A 21,264-nucleotide genomic window follows, 5' to 3' on the forward strand; every position below is an offset into this window, starting at 1 on the left:
CACTGAATGGGCGTACCACAGTTTGTATATCCGCTCCGCTAAGTGTTGACGCACGTTTCCGCAACAGCTTCTCTGCTGGCTTGGAAAAATTTGCTCTTTATGTTGCAAGATCGATTTGGGGGAGACTTTGTGTCTTTTGTCTTAGGGGTCGTATTTCCTGCAGAACAGCTAGGTTCTGTGAAATAAAATAATAATAATAGCATCAGTCTGTTGAGTGCTTAGTATCAAGCTGGGTGGTCAGTGAGCTTCGTCGCAGACCCTTTTAATCCCTCCTGTACCTCCCCCCTGAGCTTTGCTTAGCAACTCAAAGTGCGGGGAATATTGCTGGTGGGACCAAGAGCCGGCGTCAGCCCTTCCATCTGGCAATGAATGTCATGTATTATCCTAAAAGCTGTTCCAGGGGGAGATGCTGCATATGGCGAATCTGCCAGTTGGAGTTGAGAAGAGTGCGGCACCTAAGCAGAAGTCGGAGTTCGTCTTCCAGATTTTAGAATGCCCAGAATTACCGTGTCCTGTGCAAGCATGAGCATCTCCTAGGGACATGCCATCTGATGCCATGTCACCCCACATCTGTATCTCCCTGGGGGCACCTGCAGTCACACGGAAACGTGCTGTCTGGCCAGTCACGCCCGAGCTGGGAGATGGTGGTAGATGATGGATGCTCAGCTCTCTGCAGCTTTCCTAAATTAAGTTCCAGGTATGTAAAACCAGGAAAACGCAACATCGTTGAGAGGAATGAGGTTCAGGCCAGGGCTGAAGTCACCCCAAGGCTCAACAGGTGCACAGTCCCATTGGCAAGGAGGCTTACTCATGTGGCCAGCAAATAGGGGCTGGCTCTTGGCAGGAGCCTCTGTTTCTCCCCCCAGGACCTCTCTAGTGTGGACCCTTTCCTCCTCCCTCTGTCTCTCATTAACTCTCCTGCATTTGCTGAGTCAGCAAATCCGTTAGTATTCTAAGATACCTGGCCAAATCCCAGCCAGCCTGTAACCTCCAGCCTCTTCTCCCCTGACCTGGCGTGGGCAGAATGGAATGGTGCCCCCTGTCCTTGGAACCTGTGAATGTGACCCCACGTGATAAAAGTTTTGAAGACGTGAGGAAGCTAAAGATCTCCAGGTGCAGAGATTTTTCTGAATTGTCTAACCCGGATCTTAACTGCCATCACAGTGTGCTCCTGAGACATGGTCAGAGGGAACACACACACAGGAGAGGCCACATGAACATGGCTGTGAGGATGGGATGGGGCCTCTGGGAACCCAGGAAAGCCAGCAGCCACCAAAAGCTGGGAGAGGCAGAGAACTGACTCTCGTCTTGAGTTTTTTGGAGGGACGGCAGCCCACCTGACACCTTGATCTCGGCCCAGTGATGCTGCTTTTGGACTTTGGCCCTCCAGAACTTTGAGAGAATGCATTTCTGGGTTGAGTTGTCAAGTTCATGGTTGTATGTTACAGCAGTCAGAGGTGACTAATACACCCCCACAGTCTCTCTCTGATGGCTAGCCCCCACCCCCCGCTCTCCCAACAGCACTGACCCCTCAGGGAAAGAACAAGCCTACTCCACTTTCTGGCAGAATGGGGGGCCCAGATTTTCCAGAGATTCCTTGTGGCTTTCTGCTCTGTTGCCTGGGAGAAAAAATAATTTCTCAACTATAGACACGCGTATTTCGCCAGTGCATTTAAGTAGTATATACTGAAAGTGTAATTCTACCTTTGCTGGGTACGTTTTACTGAGCAGCTTATTTATTCCAGATTGTCAGAGCTTTGTTTCTATCCTCGGGTCATTTTCCTTATCGGACGTTTCTCTTTTCTCCTAATTATGGTTTTAGTTGAAAAATAAAAATAAACATATGGTAAAGTATATAAGCCGCACTGGTATATGTCTCTGTGAATTCTTACACACATGGATATACATAGTAACCAGCACCCAGATGGAGACAGGACGTTTCCAGGAACACTCCCTTCTGCTGCCTCCTTGGCAACACCCCCTCCCAGCTGGAACCACTCTTCTGGAATCTGTCACTGTTGATCAGTTTTGCCTGTTCCTGAACTTTGTATCTGGTGGACTGGTATGGAATGTTCTTTTTTTGGATCTGACTTCTTTTGTTCCATGTAGTATCTAAGAGATGCATCTGTGCTGTTTTGTGTTGTAATCCTCTGTTCTTTTTTGTTGCCGTGCGGTATTCCGTTGTCAACCAAAACACACTGTACTTACCAGCTTGTCTCTGTTATGAGCAAAGCTGCTAGAACTGACCCGGCACAAGGCTTTGGTGGGCATTGCGCTTGGGTATATCTAGGAGTGAGTCATAGGTCAAGAGTGTTTACCCTTATTTTTTTTTTTTTTTAAGATTTTATTTATTTATTGGGACGCCTGGGTGGCTCAGTTGGTTAAGCAGCTGCCTTCGGCTCAGGTCATGATCCCAGCGTCCTGGGATCGAGTCCCACATCGGGCTCCTTGCTCCGCAGGGAGCCTGCTTCTCCCTCTGACTCTGCCTTCCACTCTGTCTGCCTGTGCTCACTCTCGCTTGCTCTCTCTCTGACAAATAAATAAATAAAATATTTTTAAAAAATAAAGAAAAAGATTTTATTTATTTATTTATTAGAACTTGAGCATGAGTGAGCATGTGCTGGGGGAGCAGCAGAGGGAGAGGGAGAAGAAGACTCTCAGCTGAGCAGGGAGCCTGATGTAGGGTTCGATCCCAGGACCCTGAGATCATGATATGAGCCAGTCAGTCTCCCAACTGACTGAGCCACCGAGGTGTTCCGAGTGTTTACCCTTTGGAAAAAAACGCCAGGGTTGTTTTTTTTTTTTTTTAAGATTTTATTTATTTATTTGAGAGAAAAAGAGAGGAGAGAGGGAGAAGCAGAGGGAGAGGGAGAAGCAGACTCCATGCTAAAAGTGGACACAAGGCTCGATCCCAGGATCCTGAGATCATGACCAGAGCTGAAGGCAAATGCTTAACTGACTGAGCCACCCAGGTGTCCTGTCCTCCCTCCCTTAAGGGGAGAACCTGTTCCTTGCCTCTGCCAGCTGCTGGTGGCCCCCGGCACTCCTGCACTTGTGGCCATGTCCCTCCCATCTCCGCCTCCATCCTCACATGTGGCTTTCTGCTCTGTATCTGTATCTTCTCTCCCACCTTTTATGAAGACACTTGTCATTGGGATTAGGGCCCACCTGGGTAATCCAGGATAATCTCCCCATTGCAAATCCTTAATTCACTTCATCACATCCGTGAAGTCCCTTTGGCTGTATGGAAGACTCAGAGGTTCCAGGCATTGCGGAGTAGACGTGCTGGGGGGGGCCATCCTCCAGCGTCTCACACACACCTTCTGTAGGCTGCCCATTCTCTCTCCTAGTGATCCGATGTGCCCTGCATAGAATCTGCATGCTGTGTTTGAGATGAGGAGGCTTTCTGGCAAACCTCTCATTGGAGCTGTGTGGTAAGACGCTTAGCGTGGGGGACTCTGTGCTTCTCTATCGGGTTCGGCAGAGAACCCTAGCCTAGGGATCCAGATGACCCCTAGCGGGTTCGGCATATGTTCAGCTGTTGATTGGATACTCCAGTTCCTGTGACGAATGCCTGCTTTACTTGTCCTTAATGCTTGTTTAGGGTGTCTTTTGTTCTACAGATTTTGTTTTTGTTTTATTTTGATAAGCCAGATTTTCCCATCTTTTCTTTTATGGTTCTTACTTTTCTCCCTTGTTTGAGAAGAGCTTCTTCACCCCAAATTATAAATATCCCCATCCAAAGAGTACAGGGCAATTATGAGCCCCCATTTTACAGAAGAAGATGCTGAGGCCGAGGAAATGACTGTCCTAGATTTTTTTAAAATATTTTCTTTATTTATTTGACAGAGTCAGGCAGAGACAGAGGGGGAAGCAGGCTCCCTGCCGAGCAGAGTCCAATGTGGGGCTCGATCCCAGGACCCTGAGATCACGACCTGAGCTGAAGGCAGAGGCTTAACCCACTGAGCAGAGGCTAACCCACTCCTTAACCCAGGAGCCCCAGTGACTGTCCTAGATTTCACATTTATTGGGTTGCAGGCCCTGTGTGAAGTATCTTATAAGAACCACATCTTTGGAAAAAAAAAAAAAAAAAAAGAACCACATCTTTGACTCTGACTCTCTTTGTGTTGGGGGTCCCCCAAACTACCCTCAGGCTCAGTGATTTGCTAGGACTCACAGGACTCAGTAAAACTGATACTCATGTTCATTCCAGTGTAAGGACACAGACTGAAGTCAACAAAGGGGAAAGGTGCATGGGGTGAAGTCCAGGGCAGACCAGATGCAGAGAGAACAGCACATGCAAAGGCCCAGAGATGCCAGTGGGAAGGAAATTCATAAAAACATTTTTTTTTTTAACGTTCCCCTCCCTGAGCTTAGAGTGTGCAGCTTAGCAGGGCAGGAATGAGAGGTCGGTGAGCAGGTTCCACAGGCTCTGGGCCACGGAGAGGAGAGCATGCAGGGAAAGGAGGCTCTGTGTGACCAGACACCTGTGAACACTGCTCGTCCAGAAATGAATTCCATTTGGGTCATTTCTTTGTTTTCCAGTCATTTATTTTCTACATATCTCAAGGCACAGCAGGCTCCCTAGGAAAACTCAGCAACAATGAAAAACATAAAATGGAAGGATAAAAATCATCTGTGATCCTACTATCCAGAGATGATCAGTGTTCACTTCTAGCTGTGTTTCATGTCTTTGGAACGTGCATGTGTGCCTGCACTGTGTCTGCAGAGAAAAAAATATGCATTGTGTAGATTTTGATAGATATGCATGTATGTACAAAGTGAGAATCATTCTGTCAAGTGTTCTGTGTCTGTCTTCTAAGTGATCAGTAAACAGTCTCAGAGGAGAGGGAAGAGATTTCAGTGCAGGATGGCGGTGTTGGTGAAGGGATCCAGGGAAGGATGCTGAGGCGCCCAGGGAGCGGCACAGCAAAGCTGAGAACCATCCCAAGATCTCGGCAGGGCCCCAGGAGTGATCAACAGCCAGAACGGCAACCTCAGGTCAAGGGCACAGCCCGCCACTCTGGCCCTGTGGGAGAACAAGAGAGATGGGCCCTACCAATACCTTCTCCCATCCCCCTCCTGTCTTGTGGGCGCTGCCCAAACCTCCCGGGCATACAGAGGATGGTTCCCGATGATGCCTTCCCAAGCCCTCCGCCTCCTGGGAGCAGACAAGGGTGGGCAAGAATGGAAGGGGTGGGACTTAGGGAAGTGTCATAGCCCCAGCGGTCTTTTGTGGGGAGCATGAGACCAGGCACTCCAATGCCAGCTGCTCTGGGGCAGAACCTCCCTGTCCCGTTTGCGTTGAATGTTGGAGCCCAGCCAGTTACTGTAACCCGAGCCAGCGAGAGTTCGTCCCCCCACGTGCAGCAAGCCAGCCAAGACTGACACTGAGCAAAGGGTGCGGTCTTTATTGGTGACACAGGATCCAGGAGAAACGGGCAAATAACAGTAGAATCTGCTTATCAAAACCCATTCGTGATAAGCACCCTTCGTTGAACGCTGCAGCGTCCGGGTATCTGCACCTGAGAATGCGCAGGGGTCTGCGCCCTGGTTTTCCCGTTACTCTGCAACATGTAGAGAAGAGAAAGCCAGACACCCTGGTCATAACCAGTCCAAGTTTAGAGACAGGGTTTCCCTTGACCTTGAAGTACCCCTGTGAGACCCTTGAAGGGGCAGCAGGGGCCACGGCTGCTGGATGGTAGTCACCGGGTGATTTCCACTTGGCCATGACTTCCTACAACCAGATGAGCCTCTCCGCTTTGCCCACACACCCATTTCTACCTACTCGTGGAGTCAGACATTCTTGCGGGACAACCAGGGGACTTCCCATCACACGCTTGGCAATCTGGGACCTGCTGGTGGGGAGGGGAAGGGGTCAGGAGAGGGCAGAACACCAGAAAGGCTGCCCTGTTGACTTGCAAACAGAGAGGACACACCCTTCTAGAGTCAGCAGGGTAGGGACCTCCCTGGGGTTTCCTGGGTGTACGTCCTGCAGTCCTCAGCCTCGGACTTCTGGGGGTCCATGGGGACGATGATGAACTTGTCCCAGGTCTGGCAGCACCGCTGCGTGGGGCGGTGGAAGGGGTAGAAGTCTCTGCAGCAGCTCCACTTGAAGTCCTTGGGGTCCAGGGCCACAGTGCCACAGAGAGCCACCGCTCCCTTCTGGTCGTGAGCACCTCCCCTTGGGGCCACACACGGCTCAGCGTCTGCCCTTCTCCCTTCTCCCGCTCCTTCTTGCCCTTGCCCCTTTCCCCCCCCCCCCCCCCCGCTCTCCTTTTAAGGCGCCAAGTGGGGTTGAACTACAGGAGTTTTCATAGAAAAGCTTCACCAGCTGGGCCCCTAGTGGGATGGGCCTCTTGACTTTGGCTCCTGACTCAGCCCAACACTCACCTTCTCCCTCTGAGCCCCGAAGACATGCCATTTCTGCTCCCACCCGAGAAGCACGCCCTGCCCCCGGCCACCACGTGCAGCTGGAGGAGGGATCCTCACCCGGGCTACCCCAGAACCCAAAGTGGGGAGCAGTGGGAGGTAGGTCAGAACTCAGCCCCGAGGCTTGCACCGCAGCAGGGCAGGGGCACCTGGAGGAAGGGAGGCAGCGCCCTTGCCCTTCCTTTCTGCGCCCCACCCAGTACCAGCTGCAGTCACAGTCCAGGCCCCTGGGAGCCAAGGATGGGGTCCCAAATGGCAGCTCTGTCCTAGGGCCAGCCCCTTCTGCCTTTATGGTTTGGGTCTGAATTTGGCACAATCCCGGTTTGTGAGAGCCCCAACCTTCAGACCCTGCTGTTCCCCTGACTCGCCCACACAAAGCCAGCCTGGCAGGGTCCCCTCCAGAGACCACAGCCTGTGCTTCTCCAGGGACCAGAGCCCTTCTGTCCCTGCCTGGGGCTCCCAGCCCCTCCAGAGACCGAGGTTCAGCTCACCACTCTGTGTCTCAGTTGAACTGGCTGATATTTCATGTTTGCCTCTTAGATGTTCCCCAGAAAGCCCTCCCATCTTCTGCCACCCTAGAGGGGTCAGACCTCCCTGTCCCCAACACCGTGCTCCCCTCTGGGGGGATGGAGCCTTCCATGCAGGGATGGGAGCAGCAGGAGGAAGAGAGCTACGAGAGAGAGAAAGGGGGTGGTGGATGTGAAGGTGGGGGCTCTGTCAGGAAGAGGCAGGTGATGGGAGGCCCTTACCCAGGAAGATGAGGAGTCCAGACGCCCAGCAGACACCACTCCAGAGCTCTGGCCTGCACCAGGCAGCCCCTGGTTGGTGCATAGTCGGAGAGCCACAGCTTGTGTGTGTGTGGGAAGATGTCTGCTGAGTACTTCCCTTAGTCTTTGCAGGGTGATAAAGAAGATATCTGCCAACCAGATTTACCTGTTCTTTTTTTTTTTTTAAAGATTTTATTTATTTATTTGACAGACAATGATCACAGGCAGGCAGAGAAGCAGCCAGAGAGAGAGGAAGGGAAGCAGGCTCCCCACTGAGCAGAGAGCCTGATATGGGGCTTGATCCCAGGACCCTGGGATCATGACCTGAGCCGAAGGCAGAGGCTTTAACCCACTGAGCCACCCAGGCGCTCCCAGATTTACTTGTTCTTATAAAGCTTCAGAAGCTTTTGTTAAATTCATAAGTGATAAGTATAGCTTTGTTATGCTACCAAGCCGAATCTGGGTGGGGCTGGTGGAAAGAGCTAGCATAAGATGATGATGAAGCCAGCCACAGTCCCTCCTACCCTTTACCTGCTGCAATTGTAGGTAGAATGTTTCCGGAGCATTCTGTGAGTGGTTCCAGTGAAGTTTGGGGCCTGAGGGGGCTTGTGGGAGCCCCCTCATTTGTCACTTGGGAACCCCACTTGGCTGCTACCTGGAATGGGAGGCGTCCTGGGGGACGGAGCCTTCACCCTGTGGAGTCTGCTCGAGCTCCGGGTGACTGGTGCCAGAATGGCAGTACACCGTGCTTGTTGAGCAGTTGGGGAGAGCAAGAGCAGTTCCCAGGCTCATTTCTCTTTACCAAAGTATCTTTTCTTTTTACTTTTTTAAAAGATTTTTATTTATTCATTTGACAGAGAGAGAGATCACAAGCAGGCAGAGCAGCAGGCAGAGAGAGAGAGGGGAAAGCAAGGTCCCAGCTGAGCAGAAAAACTGATGCGGGCTCAATCCCAGGACCCCGAGATCATGACCTGAGCCAAAGGCAGAGGCTTAACCCACTGAGCCACCCAGGCGCCCCTCTCTTTTCTTCTTAAATTGACAACATGTACATAACACATCAGGAATCATTCTAGCCATTCTAAGTATACATTCAGTGGCATTGTATACACGCCCAATGTCGTCTAACCATCACCAGGCACTCTCTTTCTGCAGAACTTCTTCATTATTCCAAACAGGAACTCAGTACCTTTTAAACAATGGAGTTATTTTAGTATTTTTGGTTTTTGGGTTTTTTTGTTTTGTTTTGGTTTGGTTTGGTTTTTTTGCTACAAATCGGGCCCCTTAGTCCCCTCTTCAGGAAGCAATTATAGGGAGAATGAATTACTGCTATCCTTTGACTGTTTGAGGGGAAGGTAGAAGATGGTAAAAGACCAAAGTGAGAGAAGAGAAGAAGGAAGTCTTTGTAAGCTGTGTTAGTGAGCAGGTTAATTCTGTAGGCATCTGGTGCTTAATCTTACAGGAGACAGTGGACAAGGCACCTGAGGATTTACCTACCCCCTGCCCCCCTAACTTGCCCATGGGTCTTGAGCTTTATTTGTGTGTGTGTGTGTGTGTGTGTGTTTGTGTGTGTGTGTGTGTTTTAATTTTTTTGAGTCCTCTCCCTGCCCAGTGTGTGGCTCAAACTCATGACCCTGAGATCAAGAGTCACCTGCTCCACGGACTGAGCCAGCCACTTGAGACCACCTTGGGTCTCTAGCTTTAAACTTAGACAATGGACCTCTCACATACCACACACTGGCACAGCCTCTCCTTGCTCTGGAGGGCACCACCCCAGCAATTAACAGGAAAGGACCTCCCTAGAGAGCCATGCTGGGCCTCAGGGGCCCTGGGCTAAACCTTTGTGCATCCCATTGTGAGTTTCTTAAGAATAATTCCTGGAAATGACAACTCCTCGATCTGATCATGTGTGCATTCTGGGTTTTCCTCTCTTATTTAACTGAGCAAGTCCCCAGTATTCAGAGGAGAAAATTTAAACATCAAGACCATCATAAAACCTAGTGGCCAGAAATCATCAGCACTTTTTTACATTGTGGTATATTTTCTTTATGTACTTAATTTTTTTTTTTTTTTGCATGTGTTTCTCCCCAACATCTTATTTGGAAAATTGTCAAACCTACCAAAAAAATGGAAAAAACTATGCAGTGAACACCCAGATGCCCTTACTAGAGTCACTTCTTGTTCCCATCGTGCCATGCGTGTGCCCTTCAGAGATCTTGGATCTGCGGGCTTAGTGGGAATTTATTTTCTCACCATTCTGGGGGCTGGGAAATCCAAGATCAAGACACTAACAGATTCCGTTCCTGGTGAGGTCCTGCTTCCTGGTTTGTAGACAACTGCCTTCGCACGGTGTGCTCATACGGCAGAGAGAGAGGCAGGAAAGAAAGCCCTGGTTTCTCTTTTCTTCTTCTTCTTTTAAAAGATTTTATTTATTTATTTGTTTGTTTGTTTGTTTATTTATTTATTTATTTATTTGACAGGGAGAGTCACAGTGAGAGAGGGAACACAAGCAGGGGGAGCGGGAGAGGGAGAGGTGGGCTTCCCGCTGAGCGGGGAGCCTGATGTGGGTCCTCGTGCTAGGATCCCGGGATCATGACCTGAGCTGAAGGCAGATGCTTAACCCACTGAGCCACCCAGGCGCCCCTCTTTCTCTTCTTATAAGGACACCAATCCCATCCAGGGGCCCCTGCCCTCATGACCTCATCTAAACCGAATTACCTCCCAGAGGCCCCACCTTCAAATACAATCACACTGGGGGTTAGGGCTTCAACATATGTCCTGGGTGTGGGGGAGGCAGAAACATGTAACCCCTACGCTTTATGTCTCTATCTCTGTCTCCATATGTACACAGATTTTTTTTTTCACTGAATCATTTGAAAGTAATTTGCAGATGTCATAGCACTTTACCCTTAAAAACTTTAAGTGTATGTCTTCTAAGAATAAGAACCTTATCCCACACAATCCAAAAAGCCATCATATACTAAGAAAGTTCTTTTCTTTTTTTTTTTAAAGATTTTATTTATATATTTGACAGAGCACAAGCAGGGGGAGTGGCAGGCAGAGGGAGAAGCAGGCTCCCTGCCAAGCAGACAGCCTGATGCGGGGCTCAATCCTAGAACCCCAGTCATGACCTGAGCAGAAGGCAGATCCTTAACTGAATGAGTCACCCAGGCGCTCCACACTTAGAAAATTCTTAATAATTTCATAATGTCATCTAAGATACTGCTTGTTTTCAAATTTCTCCAACAATGTCAAAATATCTTTTATAGACCTCTTTTCTGTCCAACCCAGGATTCAGTCATGGCCCACACATTACATTTTATAGTCCTCTCTTTAATCTTTTGAAATCTAGGACAGCTCTGCCTTTTTTGGACTTGTAGGATTTGGGATTTTTGAAAACTTCCAGCTCAGTTGTCCTGCGCAAAATGACCCACGCTCTGGACTCATGATTAGATCCAGATTAAACATTTTCAGCAGGAAAACTCTATGGGTGACGCCGTGTCTGTTCTATGCCACCTTCCTCCGGTCATGATGTCATTTTGTCCCATTACAGATGATGCTCAGTTGGACACTCGGTTTGAGTGCTGACCCTCCGGTCTGTCCACTGTAAGAGTACCCTTGGCTCTTTTGCGGTTGGAAGGTTATGTATTCATTGGTTGACTGATTGATTGATCAATTGATTAACTGATGTTTTTAATACATATTCCCCGAGTACCTGCTCTGTGCCTCGCCCCTTTACTAGGCTGTACTGGGGATACAAGAGTGACCAAGACACTCTTAGCCTTGTATTCCTGGGACTCCCAGTCCATGGGGGAGACAGACCGCTCCCCAGATGGTGACAAGCCCAGAGTGGTTGGAGCTGGGATGGCAAAGCCTTTACGGAGAGTGACAGACCCAGCCAGGATGGTCAGAAAGGGCTTCCCCCAGGAGGAAGCATCTGAACAGGACCTGAAAATTCAGGATGAGTGTAGGAAGGAGTGTGTGTTGCAGGCAGAAAGAACAGCATATGCAAAGGCCCAAAGATGAGAGAGAGCAAAGGGGACAGAGAGCACTGAATGAGGTTCCTTTAGAAATAGCCAGAACATCGACAATGGGACAGATCACATGCACCCTTGTGATCACTTTAGAGTCAGGACTTTTTCTCTCTGAGCAACAAACTCTCAGTCCTTCTGTCTGTTTCTAAGCTGCTTGCCCTGCCTTACCTTGGTTTCTTTTTTGCCTGAACCACCTTTAGTAAGGGGTCAGTGACGCACAATATAACACACACATAAAGTGTGTAATGACTTTTGACCTATGTATGTCCTTGAGAAGCCACTTCCATGCTGGAGATCACGAATGTATGTCATCACTCCCCGAGTTTGCTCAAGCCCCTCCCTGACCCACGATGGGCTTTTGAGGTCTCACTACCCACCACAAACCGGGCTGCAGAGCCTGTGGCGGACACATGCGTTCTCTCTGTGGCTTCCTGCAGTGGGCGGAGCGCCAGGAGTGGGAGGAGCATCCTGGCCCACAAGCCTGAGAGCTGGTTGCCAGGTAGGGAGAGAAGCAAAGAGTCTTCTTGGGGCGGCTGTAGAGAGGGGTGAGAGCCCACCAGCAACGCTCACTTTTGGAGACACTTGGCTTCTTGCAAAGTCGCCCTTCTCCCCCTGCCTCCCCATCATGAGAACCCCGGTTGGATTAGGTATAAGCATGTGGCTAGCCAAGGATGTTGGACTCTCCGGAAGGGAAGGGCGGATCCATGACATGAGGCCAGTCTGCTCCTTGGGGTCTCCAGGAAATCCAGTGGCTTCCTCGTAAGAAGGGAGAGATCAGACGCCCATGCTTTCTGACCACCCCCACCCTGCCATTGACCTAGAAGGAGGATTAGGGCCCCCCAGAGGAACAGCAGGCATCTTTGTGGCTAAAATCCCCCATCACAAGGGAGGTAAGGCTGGGACAGCATGAGTCTAGGTCCCCGGAGACATCCAGGGGCCACCATGGCAACCCTGGCTGCTGGTCTCAGGCCCTGTGGGTATGGGAGAAGAGTAATCCCCATCTGGGGGAGCCACGGGGGTCTCTGGGTTGTATGTCCATTCCTGGCTGACAGCAAGTGCACATCCCCAGGCCCGGGGAGGGGTTTCAACTTTGGAAAACTGAACACGCCGCAGATAGGAGCACTCGTTCCTGAGGCCCCCGGTGCTTGGCAGGGTCCCCCTTGGGCTCAGCAGGGAGCCCTCGTCATCAATCTGAGATCCCTGCTCAAGACAGCATCAGCCCCTTTCGGTGGCAGACGCTCCAAGATCCCAGAGTTTCATTTTGTTGATTTAAACAGTTTTATTGAGGTGTAATCTACTTGCCGCAAAATTCCTGTTTCCAGTGAATGCTTTTATTATTGTTAGTAAATTTACCCGGCTGGGCGACCATGACCAAAATTCAATTTTAGAATATTTCTGTCACTCCAAAGAAGGCCCGCATGTCCATTAACAGTCACTCCCTCACCCCCTCACCCCTACCGCACCACTGCCACCCCCACTCCCACTGCAGCCACCACTAATCTACTTCCTGTCTCTATAGATTTCCCTGTTGTTGTCCCATTTCGTATAAAAGGAACCGTTAACACTACATGGTCTTTTGTGTCTGGTTTCTATCACTCAGCATAATGTTTTCTGGACTCATCCACGCTGTAGCCTGGATCACTGCTTCCTTCCTTTTTATATGTTAAGAGTACTCCACTGTGGGGGCGCCTCGGTGGCTCAGTCGTAAAGCATTTGCCTTCGGCTCAGGTCAGGATCCCAGGTTCCTGGGATCAAGCCCCGCATCCAGCTCCCTGCTCAGGGGGGAGCCTGTTTCTCCCTCTCCCACTCCCCCTGCTTGTGTTCCCTCTCTCGCTGTCTCTCCCCCTGTCAAATAAATAAATAAAATCTTTTTTTTTTTTAAAGATTTTATTTATTTATTTGACAGACAGAGATCACAAGCAGGCAGATAGGCAGGCAGAGAGAGAGGAGGAAGCAGGCTCACTGCTGAGCAGAGAGCCCGATGCGGGACTCGATCCCAGGACCCTGGGATCATGACCTGAGCCGAAGGCAGAGGCTTAACCCTCTGAGCCACCCAGGTGCCCCAAAATCTTATAAAATAATAATGATAATATTCCACTGTATAAAGATACCAGATTTTATTTACCCATTCACCAGTCAACAACCACTGGGTTGTTTCCACTTTTCAGCTCTTGTGAAAAGGTTCCCCTGGGAACATTTGCGCGCAAGCATGTGATGTGTGTTATTTCTCCTGGCATAGATACCCAGGAGTGGATTTGTTGGGTCTTATGGTAAATTGATGTTTAACTTTTTAAGCAACTGCCAAACTGTTTTCCAAAGTAGCTGAACCACTCAACATTCCCACTCAAGGTAGATGAGAGTTGCTTTTACTCTGAAACCTTGAAAGCAGTTGGTTTTTGTTTTTTTTTTTTTTTTAGTCGTCTTGATTATAGTTATTCCAGTGGGTGTGAAATGGTGCCTCATTGTGGTTTTGATTTGTGTGCCTCTAGTGACTAATGTGTTGAGCATCTTTTGATGTGCTTAGTGACCATTTGTATGTCTTCTTTGGTGAGATGTCTGTTCAAAACTTTTGCCCATTTTAATTGGATTGTTTATCTTCCTAATGTTGAGGGTATTTTTTGTTTTTGTTTTTAAGATTTTATTTATTTATTTGACAGAGAGAGATCACAAGTAGGCAGAGAGGCAGGCAGAGAGAGAGTGGGGAAGCAGGCTCCCTGCTGAACAGAGAACAGGCTCGATCTTGACCCTGAGATCATGACCTGAGCTGAAGGCAGAGACTTTAACCCACTGAGCCACCCAGGTGCCCCAAGAGTTCTTTATGTGTTCTGGATACAAGTCCTTTATTAGATAGTAATTAAATTCTTATGATTATATTATTAGATAATAAACATATTTATTATATATCAATATATAATAATATTACTGTATATTATATACTTATATATATATATACTTATATATATATTTTTTTTTATTTGTTTGTTTATTTACTTACTTAGAGCATGAGGTGGGGAAGAGGCAGAGGGAGAGGGAGAGAGAGGCTCTCAAGCAGACTCTACGATGAACACAGAGCCCGACACAGGGCTCGATCTCACCACCCTGAGATCATGACCCAAGCTGAAACCAAGAGTTGGATGCTTAACCAGCTGAGCCACCCAGGTGCTCCTAAAGTTTGTTTTTTTTTGTTTTTGTTTTTGTTTTCCTAAGAAGTCTGTACACCCAGTGTTGGGCTCAAACTCACAGCTATGAGATCAAGAATCACATATTCTACTGACTGAGCCAGAGACTAAAATGAATTTACATACGTCATTGATGCTTTGCAGTCAACTAACAGAAACTCATCCTGGTCTGCCCTGGAATGGGGACTTCCCAGGGAACAGACATCTCCTATAAGTGTCCTAGATTAGCGTCCTGCTGGTGACTACTTACCTGCCCCAATACTTCAGGGTCAAAGAAACTAACACAATTCTATCACAAGATGTCTGCTGCTCATTTAAAAATTAATTTCAGGGGCTCCTGGATGGCTCAGTTGGTTGGGCGACTGCCTTCGGCTCAGATCATGGTCCTGGAGTCCTGGGATCGAGTCCCACGTCGGGCTCCCAGCTCCATGGGGAGTCTGCTTCTCCCTCTGACCTCCCCTCTCATGCTCTCTCACTGTCTCTCAAATTAAAAAAAAAATTAATTTCAGACAACAAAAATCTGTATGAAAATAGGAAATGTTGGTAGGGGCTTGGGAATGGGTGAGTTCTTTCCAAAGATCACCCTGCAGAGATGTTCAGAGACCTTAGACATCATGCTAGGGACTTTAGCTTTTTTCCTGAGGACACTGTGAGCCACAGCACGTTCTGAGCAGGGGAAGGTCTTGGTCAGATCTGTACTTTAGAAAGACTCTTTTGGCTACCTTGTGGGGGCCATGCTGGATGGGGCAAGGGTGGGAAAGTAGAGGCCTGGATTAGGGCAGGGGCAGCAGGGAGGGAAAGGAGCTCCTAAAAGGCCCCAGGAGAGACACTGCCTTTGGGTCAGCACCTGGTGTCAATCCTGCCCCGATTTTGGCATTGGCTGGTCAGCGGCTGCACCCCCTGTTTCCTGCAATGGTAACCTCAACTGCAGTTAATTTCCAGTTAACACGATGGGCCCACATGCCCGGAGTTCTCACTTAGCTCACTTTTCGAGATGTCGACGTGATAGAACCAAGTGGCGACTCCGAACTTGTCTGCATGTTTGGATCTTCTCTAATACCATGTTTTTGTTTTTTGTTTTTGGGTTTTTTTTTTAACATTTTATTTATTTATTTGACAGAGAGAGATCACAAGTAGGCAGAGAGGCAGGCAGAGAGAGAGAGAGAGAGAGAGAGGAAAGCGGGCTCTCTGCTCAGCAGAGAGTCCTATGCGGGACTCGATCCCAGGACTCTGGGATCATGACCTGAGCCGAAGGCAGCGGCTTAACCCACTGAGCCACCCAGGCGCCCCTAATACCATGTTTTGATAAGGAAAGACGATGAAAATCATAAGTATTGTTGCCAAATCCCCCTGCAACAGCTGGATGATCTGAAAGGAAAAGGAACGAAAGCTACCAGGATCTGGAGGAAGGAAGAAGGGTGAAGAAAACAAGAAGAGGGACATCTAGAGGCCTGGAGGGTCAGTGCAGGTGGCGCCTCAGATGGGGTGAGTTCCAGAAGATATAAAGGGGAAACGGAGAGTGGGAAGTGCATAAGATGTACAAAGTGAGGGGCTCATCAAGTTCACCCTTACTTCTGACACCAACTGCAAGCTCGGGGGTGACCCCATGACAACGTCCAGTTTCGATAACTTGCTAGAAGTCCTCACACAACTCACTGAAAACTGTTATACCCCTCCTTACAGTTTATTACTGTGAAAGGATCCAGATTACCATCAGCCAAGGGAAGAGACACGGAGAGCACAGCCCAGGAGAATTCCAAGTGCGAGCTTCCAGCTGTCCTCTCCCCGTAGAGTCATGGACAGCACTAACTTCTCCCAGCAACAATGAGTAATAAACATACGGACTATTGCCAACCAGGGAAGTTCCCCTGAGCCGTGGCATCAGAGGTTGTAGGGGGGTGGGACATATAGACCAGATTTACCACCTGACCTTAGTTTCTAGCCCTTCCAAAGGCTGAGCTGATACCACCTGGCCCGAATCCTCCACCATAAATTACATTCCCGGTATAGATTATCTGGCCTGGCCCAGGGCTCCAGGTGAACAAAGATGTCTTATCTGGCAGGACATTCCAAGGGTAAAGACCAGATCTCTGTTTGGGTAAGGTTAATCCTTAGATGCATGGACTAGAAAAATCCCCAGGATTAAAGAGAAAAACAGGGCTCAGATAGAAGGGTATAAAATAAGGGAAACTCACTCATAGGTCCATTCTGGTGCAGTATCAGTGCCACAGGGATGACAAGAAAGCCTGTCTGCCCATTACACGTAATGAAGGTCTCCAAACTGTTGGGGAATATGGTTTTGTCTTTTGTTTTTTTGTGTGTGTTTTTTTTCCATAAGATTTTATGTATTTATTGGATAGAGAGAGTGAGCACAAGCGGGAGAGCAGCACAGAGAGAGGCAGAGGCATGCTGTCCACCGAGCAGGAAGCCTGAGGCTGGGATCAGGACCTGAGCCTAAGGCATGTGCGTAACCCACTGAGCCCCCCAACCCCCCAGGAGTATGATTTTTGAACTGGTAATTCTGACCTAAAAACTATCATCTAGTCCAGTGCGAACGTGGAAAAAATTATTTCAAATATGCAAAGATTCAAGCACCCTTTCTGAGAAAGGTACTTAGGGAGAAACTTCAGCCAACCTAGGATGGAATTCCACTGAGAGTTGGTTCATCAAGAGGAGGAACAGTGTGAAGGAGAGCATGTGAAGACAGGATGAGAGGACGGCCCCTCCGCAGCCCAAAAAATAGCTCACGGGTCTATAGCTGACTATTTAGTAAAGAGAATGTGGGGAGCGGGGAGAGGGAGAGAGAATAGGAGCAAAGAGCTGGATGGTCTTGGTCACATGGTCAGCTAGGCATTGGTGGGTCACATCTGGCATTTGTGGTGAGAAACCAGTCTACGGAAAACTAAAAGCTTCATATGGTAAAATAAAACTCTGAATATGAGAAGACTGGGCACCTGCTTGGCTCAGTCAGAAGAGCATGCAACTCTTAATCTCAGGGTCATGAGTTCAAGCCCCATATTGGGCATGGAGTCTACATAAACAAACAAATAAATAAAAATAAGTATGAGGGACACCTGGGTGGCTCAGTCAGTGAAGCCACTGCTTTTGGCTCAGGTCATGATCCTAGGGTCCTGGGATTGAGACCCTCATCGGGCTCCTTGCTCAGCGGGGGGCCTGCTTCTCTCTCTGCCTCTGCCTGCCACTCTGCCTGCTAGTGCTTGCACTCTCTCTCTGACAAATAAATACATAAAATCTTTAAAAAATAAAAAGGAAAAAACATATAACAAATAACTATGAAAAGACTAAAAATGTGACAAGACACGTAGCAATGTTTAGAGCCACCGGTTAATGTTACTGCTTCAGAATGCAGAAACAAAATTACATCTACGTTATGGGTTCCCAGTGATTAGTATTTACATAACCTTAATTATATACATGCTCTATATTTTCATTTTCAGACTCAGTCAGTGGACCAAGCACTGAAGACTTGTTTTAACCTTAGAAAGACACTATGGCGGGGCACCTGGGTGGCTCAGTCAGTTAAGTGGCTTGCTTTTGACCTAGGTGGTGGTGATCTTGGGGTCCTGGGATCGAGCGCCAGGATGGGCTCCTGGCTCGATGGGCAGTCTGCTTCTTTTTCTCCCTCTGTGCTCGCTCTCCCTCTCTCTCAAATAAAGACAGACAGACAGACAGACACGGTGGCAATGTAACAGTAATAGTATGGGGGACTGACCATAGAAGGGGGGAGATTGGGGGTCAGGGTAGGGTAGTTAATATACTTATGGGTACACTTGGCAGAAGTTCAGGCAATAGGCATATTATCTACAGTGACAAAGATTACCCATAAACAGTAAAAAAAAGTAGCTTAAATTTAACTCACTTGTGAAAGTTGAGAGTGGGGGAAGGAGAGAGGATACAGAATTGGTGATAAAGTCACATAAGGGGTGGGTCGGAGCAGAACAATCAAAACAGAATATTTTTTTAAAAATTCAACTTAGTAAATCAAGAAATGGAGGTATAAGCTTGTTATTTGGCATCGTGGTGATAAGCTGGAAGTAATCAATACAGAAAGGAACAAAAGTGGTGGGAGTGGGAGCAGGACTGAAGCTGGAGGTAGGAAGGCGGGCTTGGGTTTTTCAGTCCAGCCCCTTGCGTGTGGTCTAAATCATTCCCCCCACGTGCATGTGTTACTCTTCTACCTAAAAGGAAGGAAAGGCAATCATGTCAGGCTGGTTGCGGTGGCAGGGGAGAAGAAGACGTTTTCCATAAGTTCCTTCCTTAATGAGCCCGAGGACCCGTATTTTCTCGGTCAGCAACTACTTGTCTGTGGATGGATATTAATGATTCCTGGAGTGACTCGGGTTTCAGCATCTATGTTGTGCTTATGTTGTGTTTATGGACGATGACAATGCTCCCAGCCCTTATTCACCTGAATAAGTGATGAGGTAAAGAAGTTAGCGCAGCCTGGCTTAAGCCAGAAACCCCCGAAGCGGCCGCGCGTCTAGAGATCGCGAGTGTCAGCGCCACCTTCAGGGGAGGAGGGGAGGAGCCTGGCGGGCCCTCGAGCGCGCTCGGGAAGGAGCTGAAGCAGCAAGTTTTACACCTGCCGGTGATCTGTGACCCCCCACCCCCACCCCCGAGGTGCGGCCCCCACTCAGGACCTCCCCTACAGAGCAGCAATTTTCATGCCTGGCTGCTCGCCAGAATCCTCTAGACTCTTCTAGACACCCCGGGCCAGATGACGGCCTCCGCCCCCAAGCCGGTCCTCTTGAAGGCGCCCACTCACTAACGCCGGCGATTCTGGCTGCCGTGTGCCCATTGCTCCGGCCTGGACACCGAGGCGTCGAAGGGCGGGGATTGTCGCGGCTCCCGCGCCAAAGATCCCTTACCCCTCTTCCCCCGCAGTGTACCACTGGGCGGAGATGCGCACCAAGATGCGCCTCATGGGCTTCAGTATGCAAGCCGTCAAGCCGCTGAATGAGAACGCGGCCGCGGAGCTGGGCGCCGAGCTGCTGGGCGAGGCCACCATCTTCATGGTGGCCTGCGGCTGCCTGGTGCTGGAGTACTGGCGCCACCAGGCGCAGCAGCGGCGCAAGGAGACGGACCGGCACGCCGCCTGGAGCACGATGCGGGACGAGGTGGACCACCTGGCGCTGGCGCTGGAGGCCCTGCAGGATCGCGTGCAGGCGGCGCCGCTGCAGAGCGCCGTGGACGAGCTGCGGGCGCAGATGCGGGAGGTGCGCGCCCAGCTCTGCGCCCGGGACCCCCCGCCCGCGCCCGAGGCACCGCCCAAGGAATAGGGGCCGCGTGCGGGACCTTGGTCTTCGATGTGGCTGTGATGTCTCCGACCTAACCTCTTCCTGTCCACACTGTTCCTTCCTGAACCGGCCCAGCTAATACCACTCAGTCCTTTTAGGGGCATAAGGGAGGCTGGAGGGGGGCTGGGGCCACCGGGCTTTTTGGTCACGTCCCGACTAACCTGCTCGGTGGTACTTTCCACAGGGACTTCACCCACTAGTGGGTGGAACGTTCCAGCAGTCCCCCTGCCTTCCCAGTCCACTGATTCAGCACTGTGTCATGGAAAGACATGGTCTTCCACTGGATCCCACCCACCCACTACTGGATGGGCCAGCAGGACACATGGACCTAGCTAACTCATTCCGTCACTCATACTTCCACTCATGTGAGTGGCTTCCTGCCCCCCATCCATTACACCAGAACACCCTCTCCCCCTTCTTCATTGGCAAAGACCATTGTAAGGAAAATGCAAACTCCCAGGCGACTTGCAGACCTCTTCATTTTCCATCTACCTCACTTGGAGGGGGCAGACAAGGATCGATCTTGGGACTGTCTTAGGTTGAGTCCCCCTGTGGACTGTACCACCATCCATTGGTACCTCTAGTGGTCATCCCAACAGATACCCCCTCCCTTTAGTCTGTGCCATAACACATGGAGAAGCTGTGCAGGACCCCCCCTCCATCCCCATTCCCACCTGGACCTTCTGTGGTCTGTTCCACTGGAGTTGGTCCTCCGGGGTAGAAAAATTGGTGGTGCCTAGGGATGAACCATTCTGTGTTTTGGTCTTAGCTTTGTTTACCTGTCTCAAGTTCTGGACCTACTGTTGTCCTTGTCCACTGTCCTCTGCTGGCCCCTTATAGGAATCCCCCACCTGTTCCCCTACCTCATGGGGCACCTGTCACCCCCCATCTCCCATCCAAACCTGCTCTTGAGTACTCAGGGATTCCTTCTTCTTTCTTGCCTTCAGACCGATCGCCCAGCTAACCCTCACCTTCCTTCCTACAAAGGCTTCCTCCAGTGGGACAACCTGCCCCACAGCCCTGAAGTTCCCCACCCCCATCCAAATGGAAAATTCCATCAGGCAAGGTTAGCTACCCAACCTATGACCTGCCAACCCACTGAACCACCAAAGGGGGTGTGTATGAGCTCTGTCATTTCTGAATTCTGATTTTTTAAAACTGTAAGTTTCACAATTAAAGGCACTCTGGGGTAAAGAAGTCATCTGTAAGAATGTGTCTGAGAAGCATGGCGTACATCTGCAAAATGGGTACAAGGCTCACTGGTTTTAGCAGAGAAGCTGGGAGGATTCCCAGAGGGAACTGGGCAGAGTCATCCTATAAGCTGTTTCCCAGATGAGGAAACTGAGGCCTGGGGGTAGCAAAAGGACTTGCCCAATGCCACATAGCAAGGGACTGTCCTTAGCTTTTTCAGGGTGGTAGATCTGGGAACTGGAACAGGTACAGGGTGGGAAGGAGGAAGAGGAGGGGAAGGTGGATTACTGTGGGAGGGGCAGCCCCCATCCTCATCAGAGCAGGCCTTTGAATCAATCCAGCAATC

At 49.7% G+C, this 21,264-nt stretch overlaps 1 protein-coding gene across 1 annotated transcript in view; it reads left to right on the plus strand.

Moving 5' to 3' along the window:
* Positions 1–19,844, plus strand: part of OPA3 (outer mitochondrial membrane lipid metabolism regulator OPA3) — a 70,166-nt gene extending 50,322 nt beyond the window's left edge. Inside the window, exon 2 of the mRNA XM_059382481.1 lies at positions 19,315–19,844. Within this exon, the coding sequence (XP_059238464.1) occupies positions 19,315–19,709 (395 nt within the window). The 3' untranslated portion in view covers positions 19,710–19,844. The remainder of the gene's footprint in view (positions 1–19,314) is intronic.
* Positions 19,845–21,264: the final 1,420 nt, after the last annotated feature.

Source organism: Mustela nigripes, chromosome 17 (genome assembly GCF_022355385.1).
Source record: "Mustela nigripes isolate SB6536 chromosome 17, MUSNIG.SB6536, whole genome shotgun sequence".
Lineage (NCBI taxonomy): Eukaryota > Metazoa > Chordata > Mammalia > Carnivora > Mustelidae > Mustela > Mustela nigripes.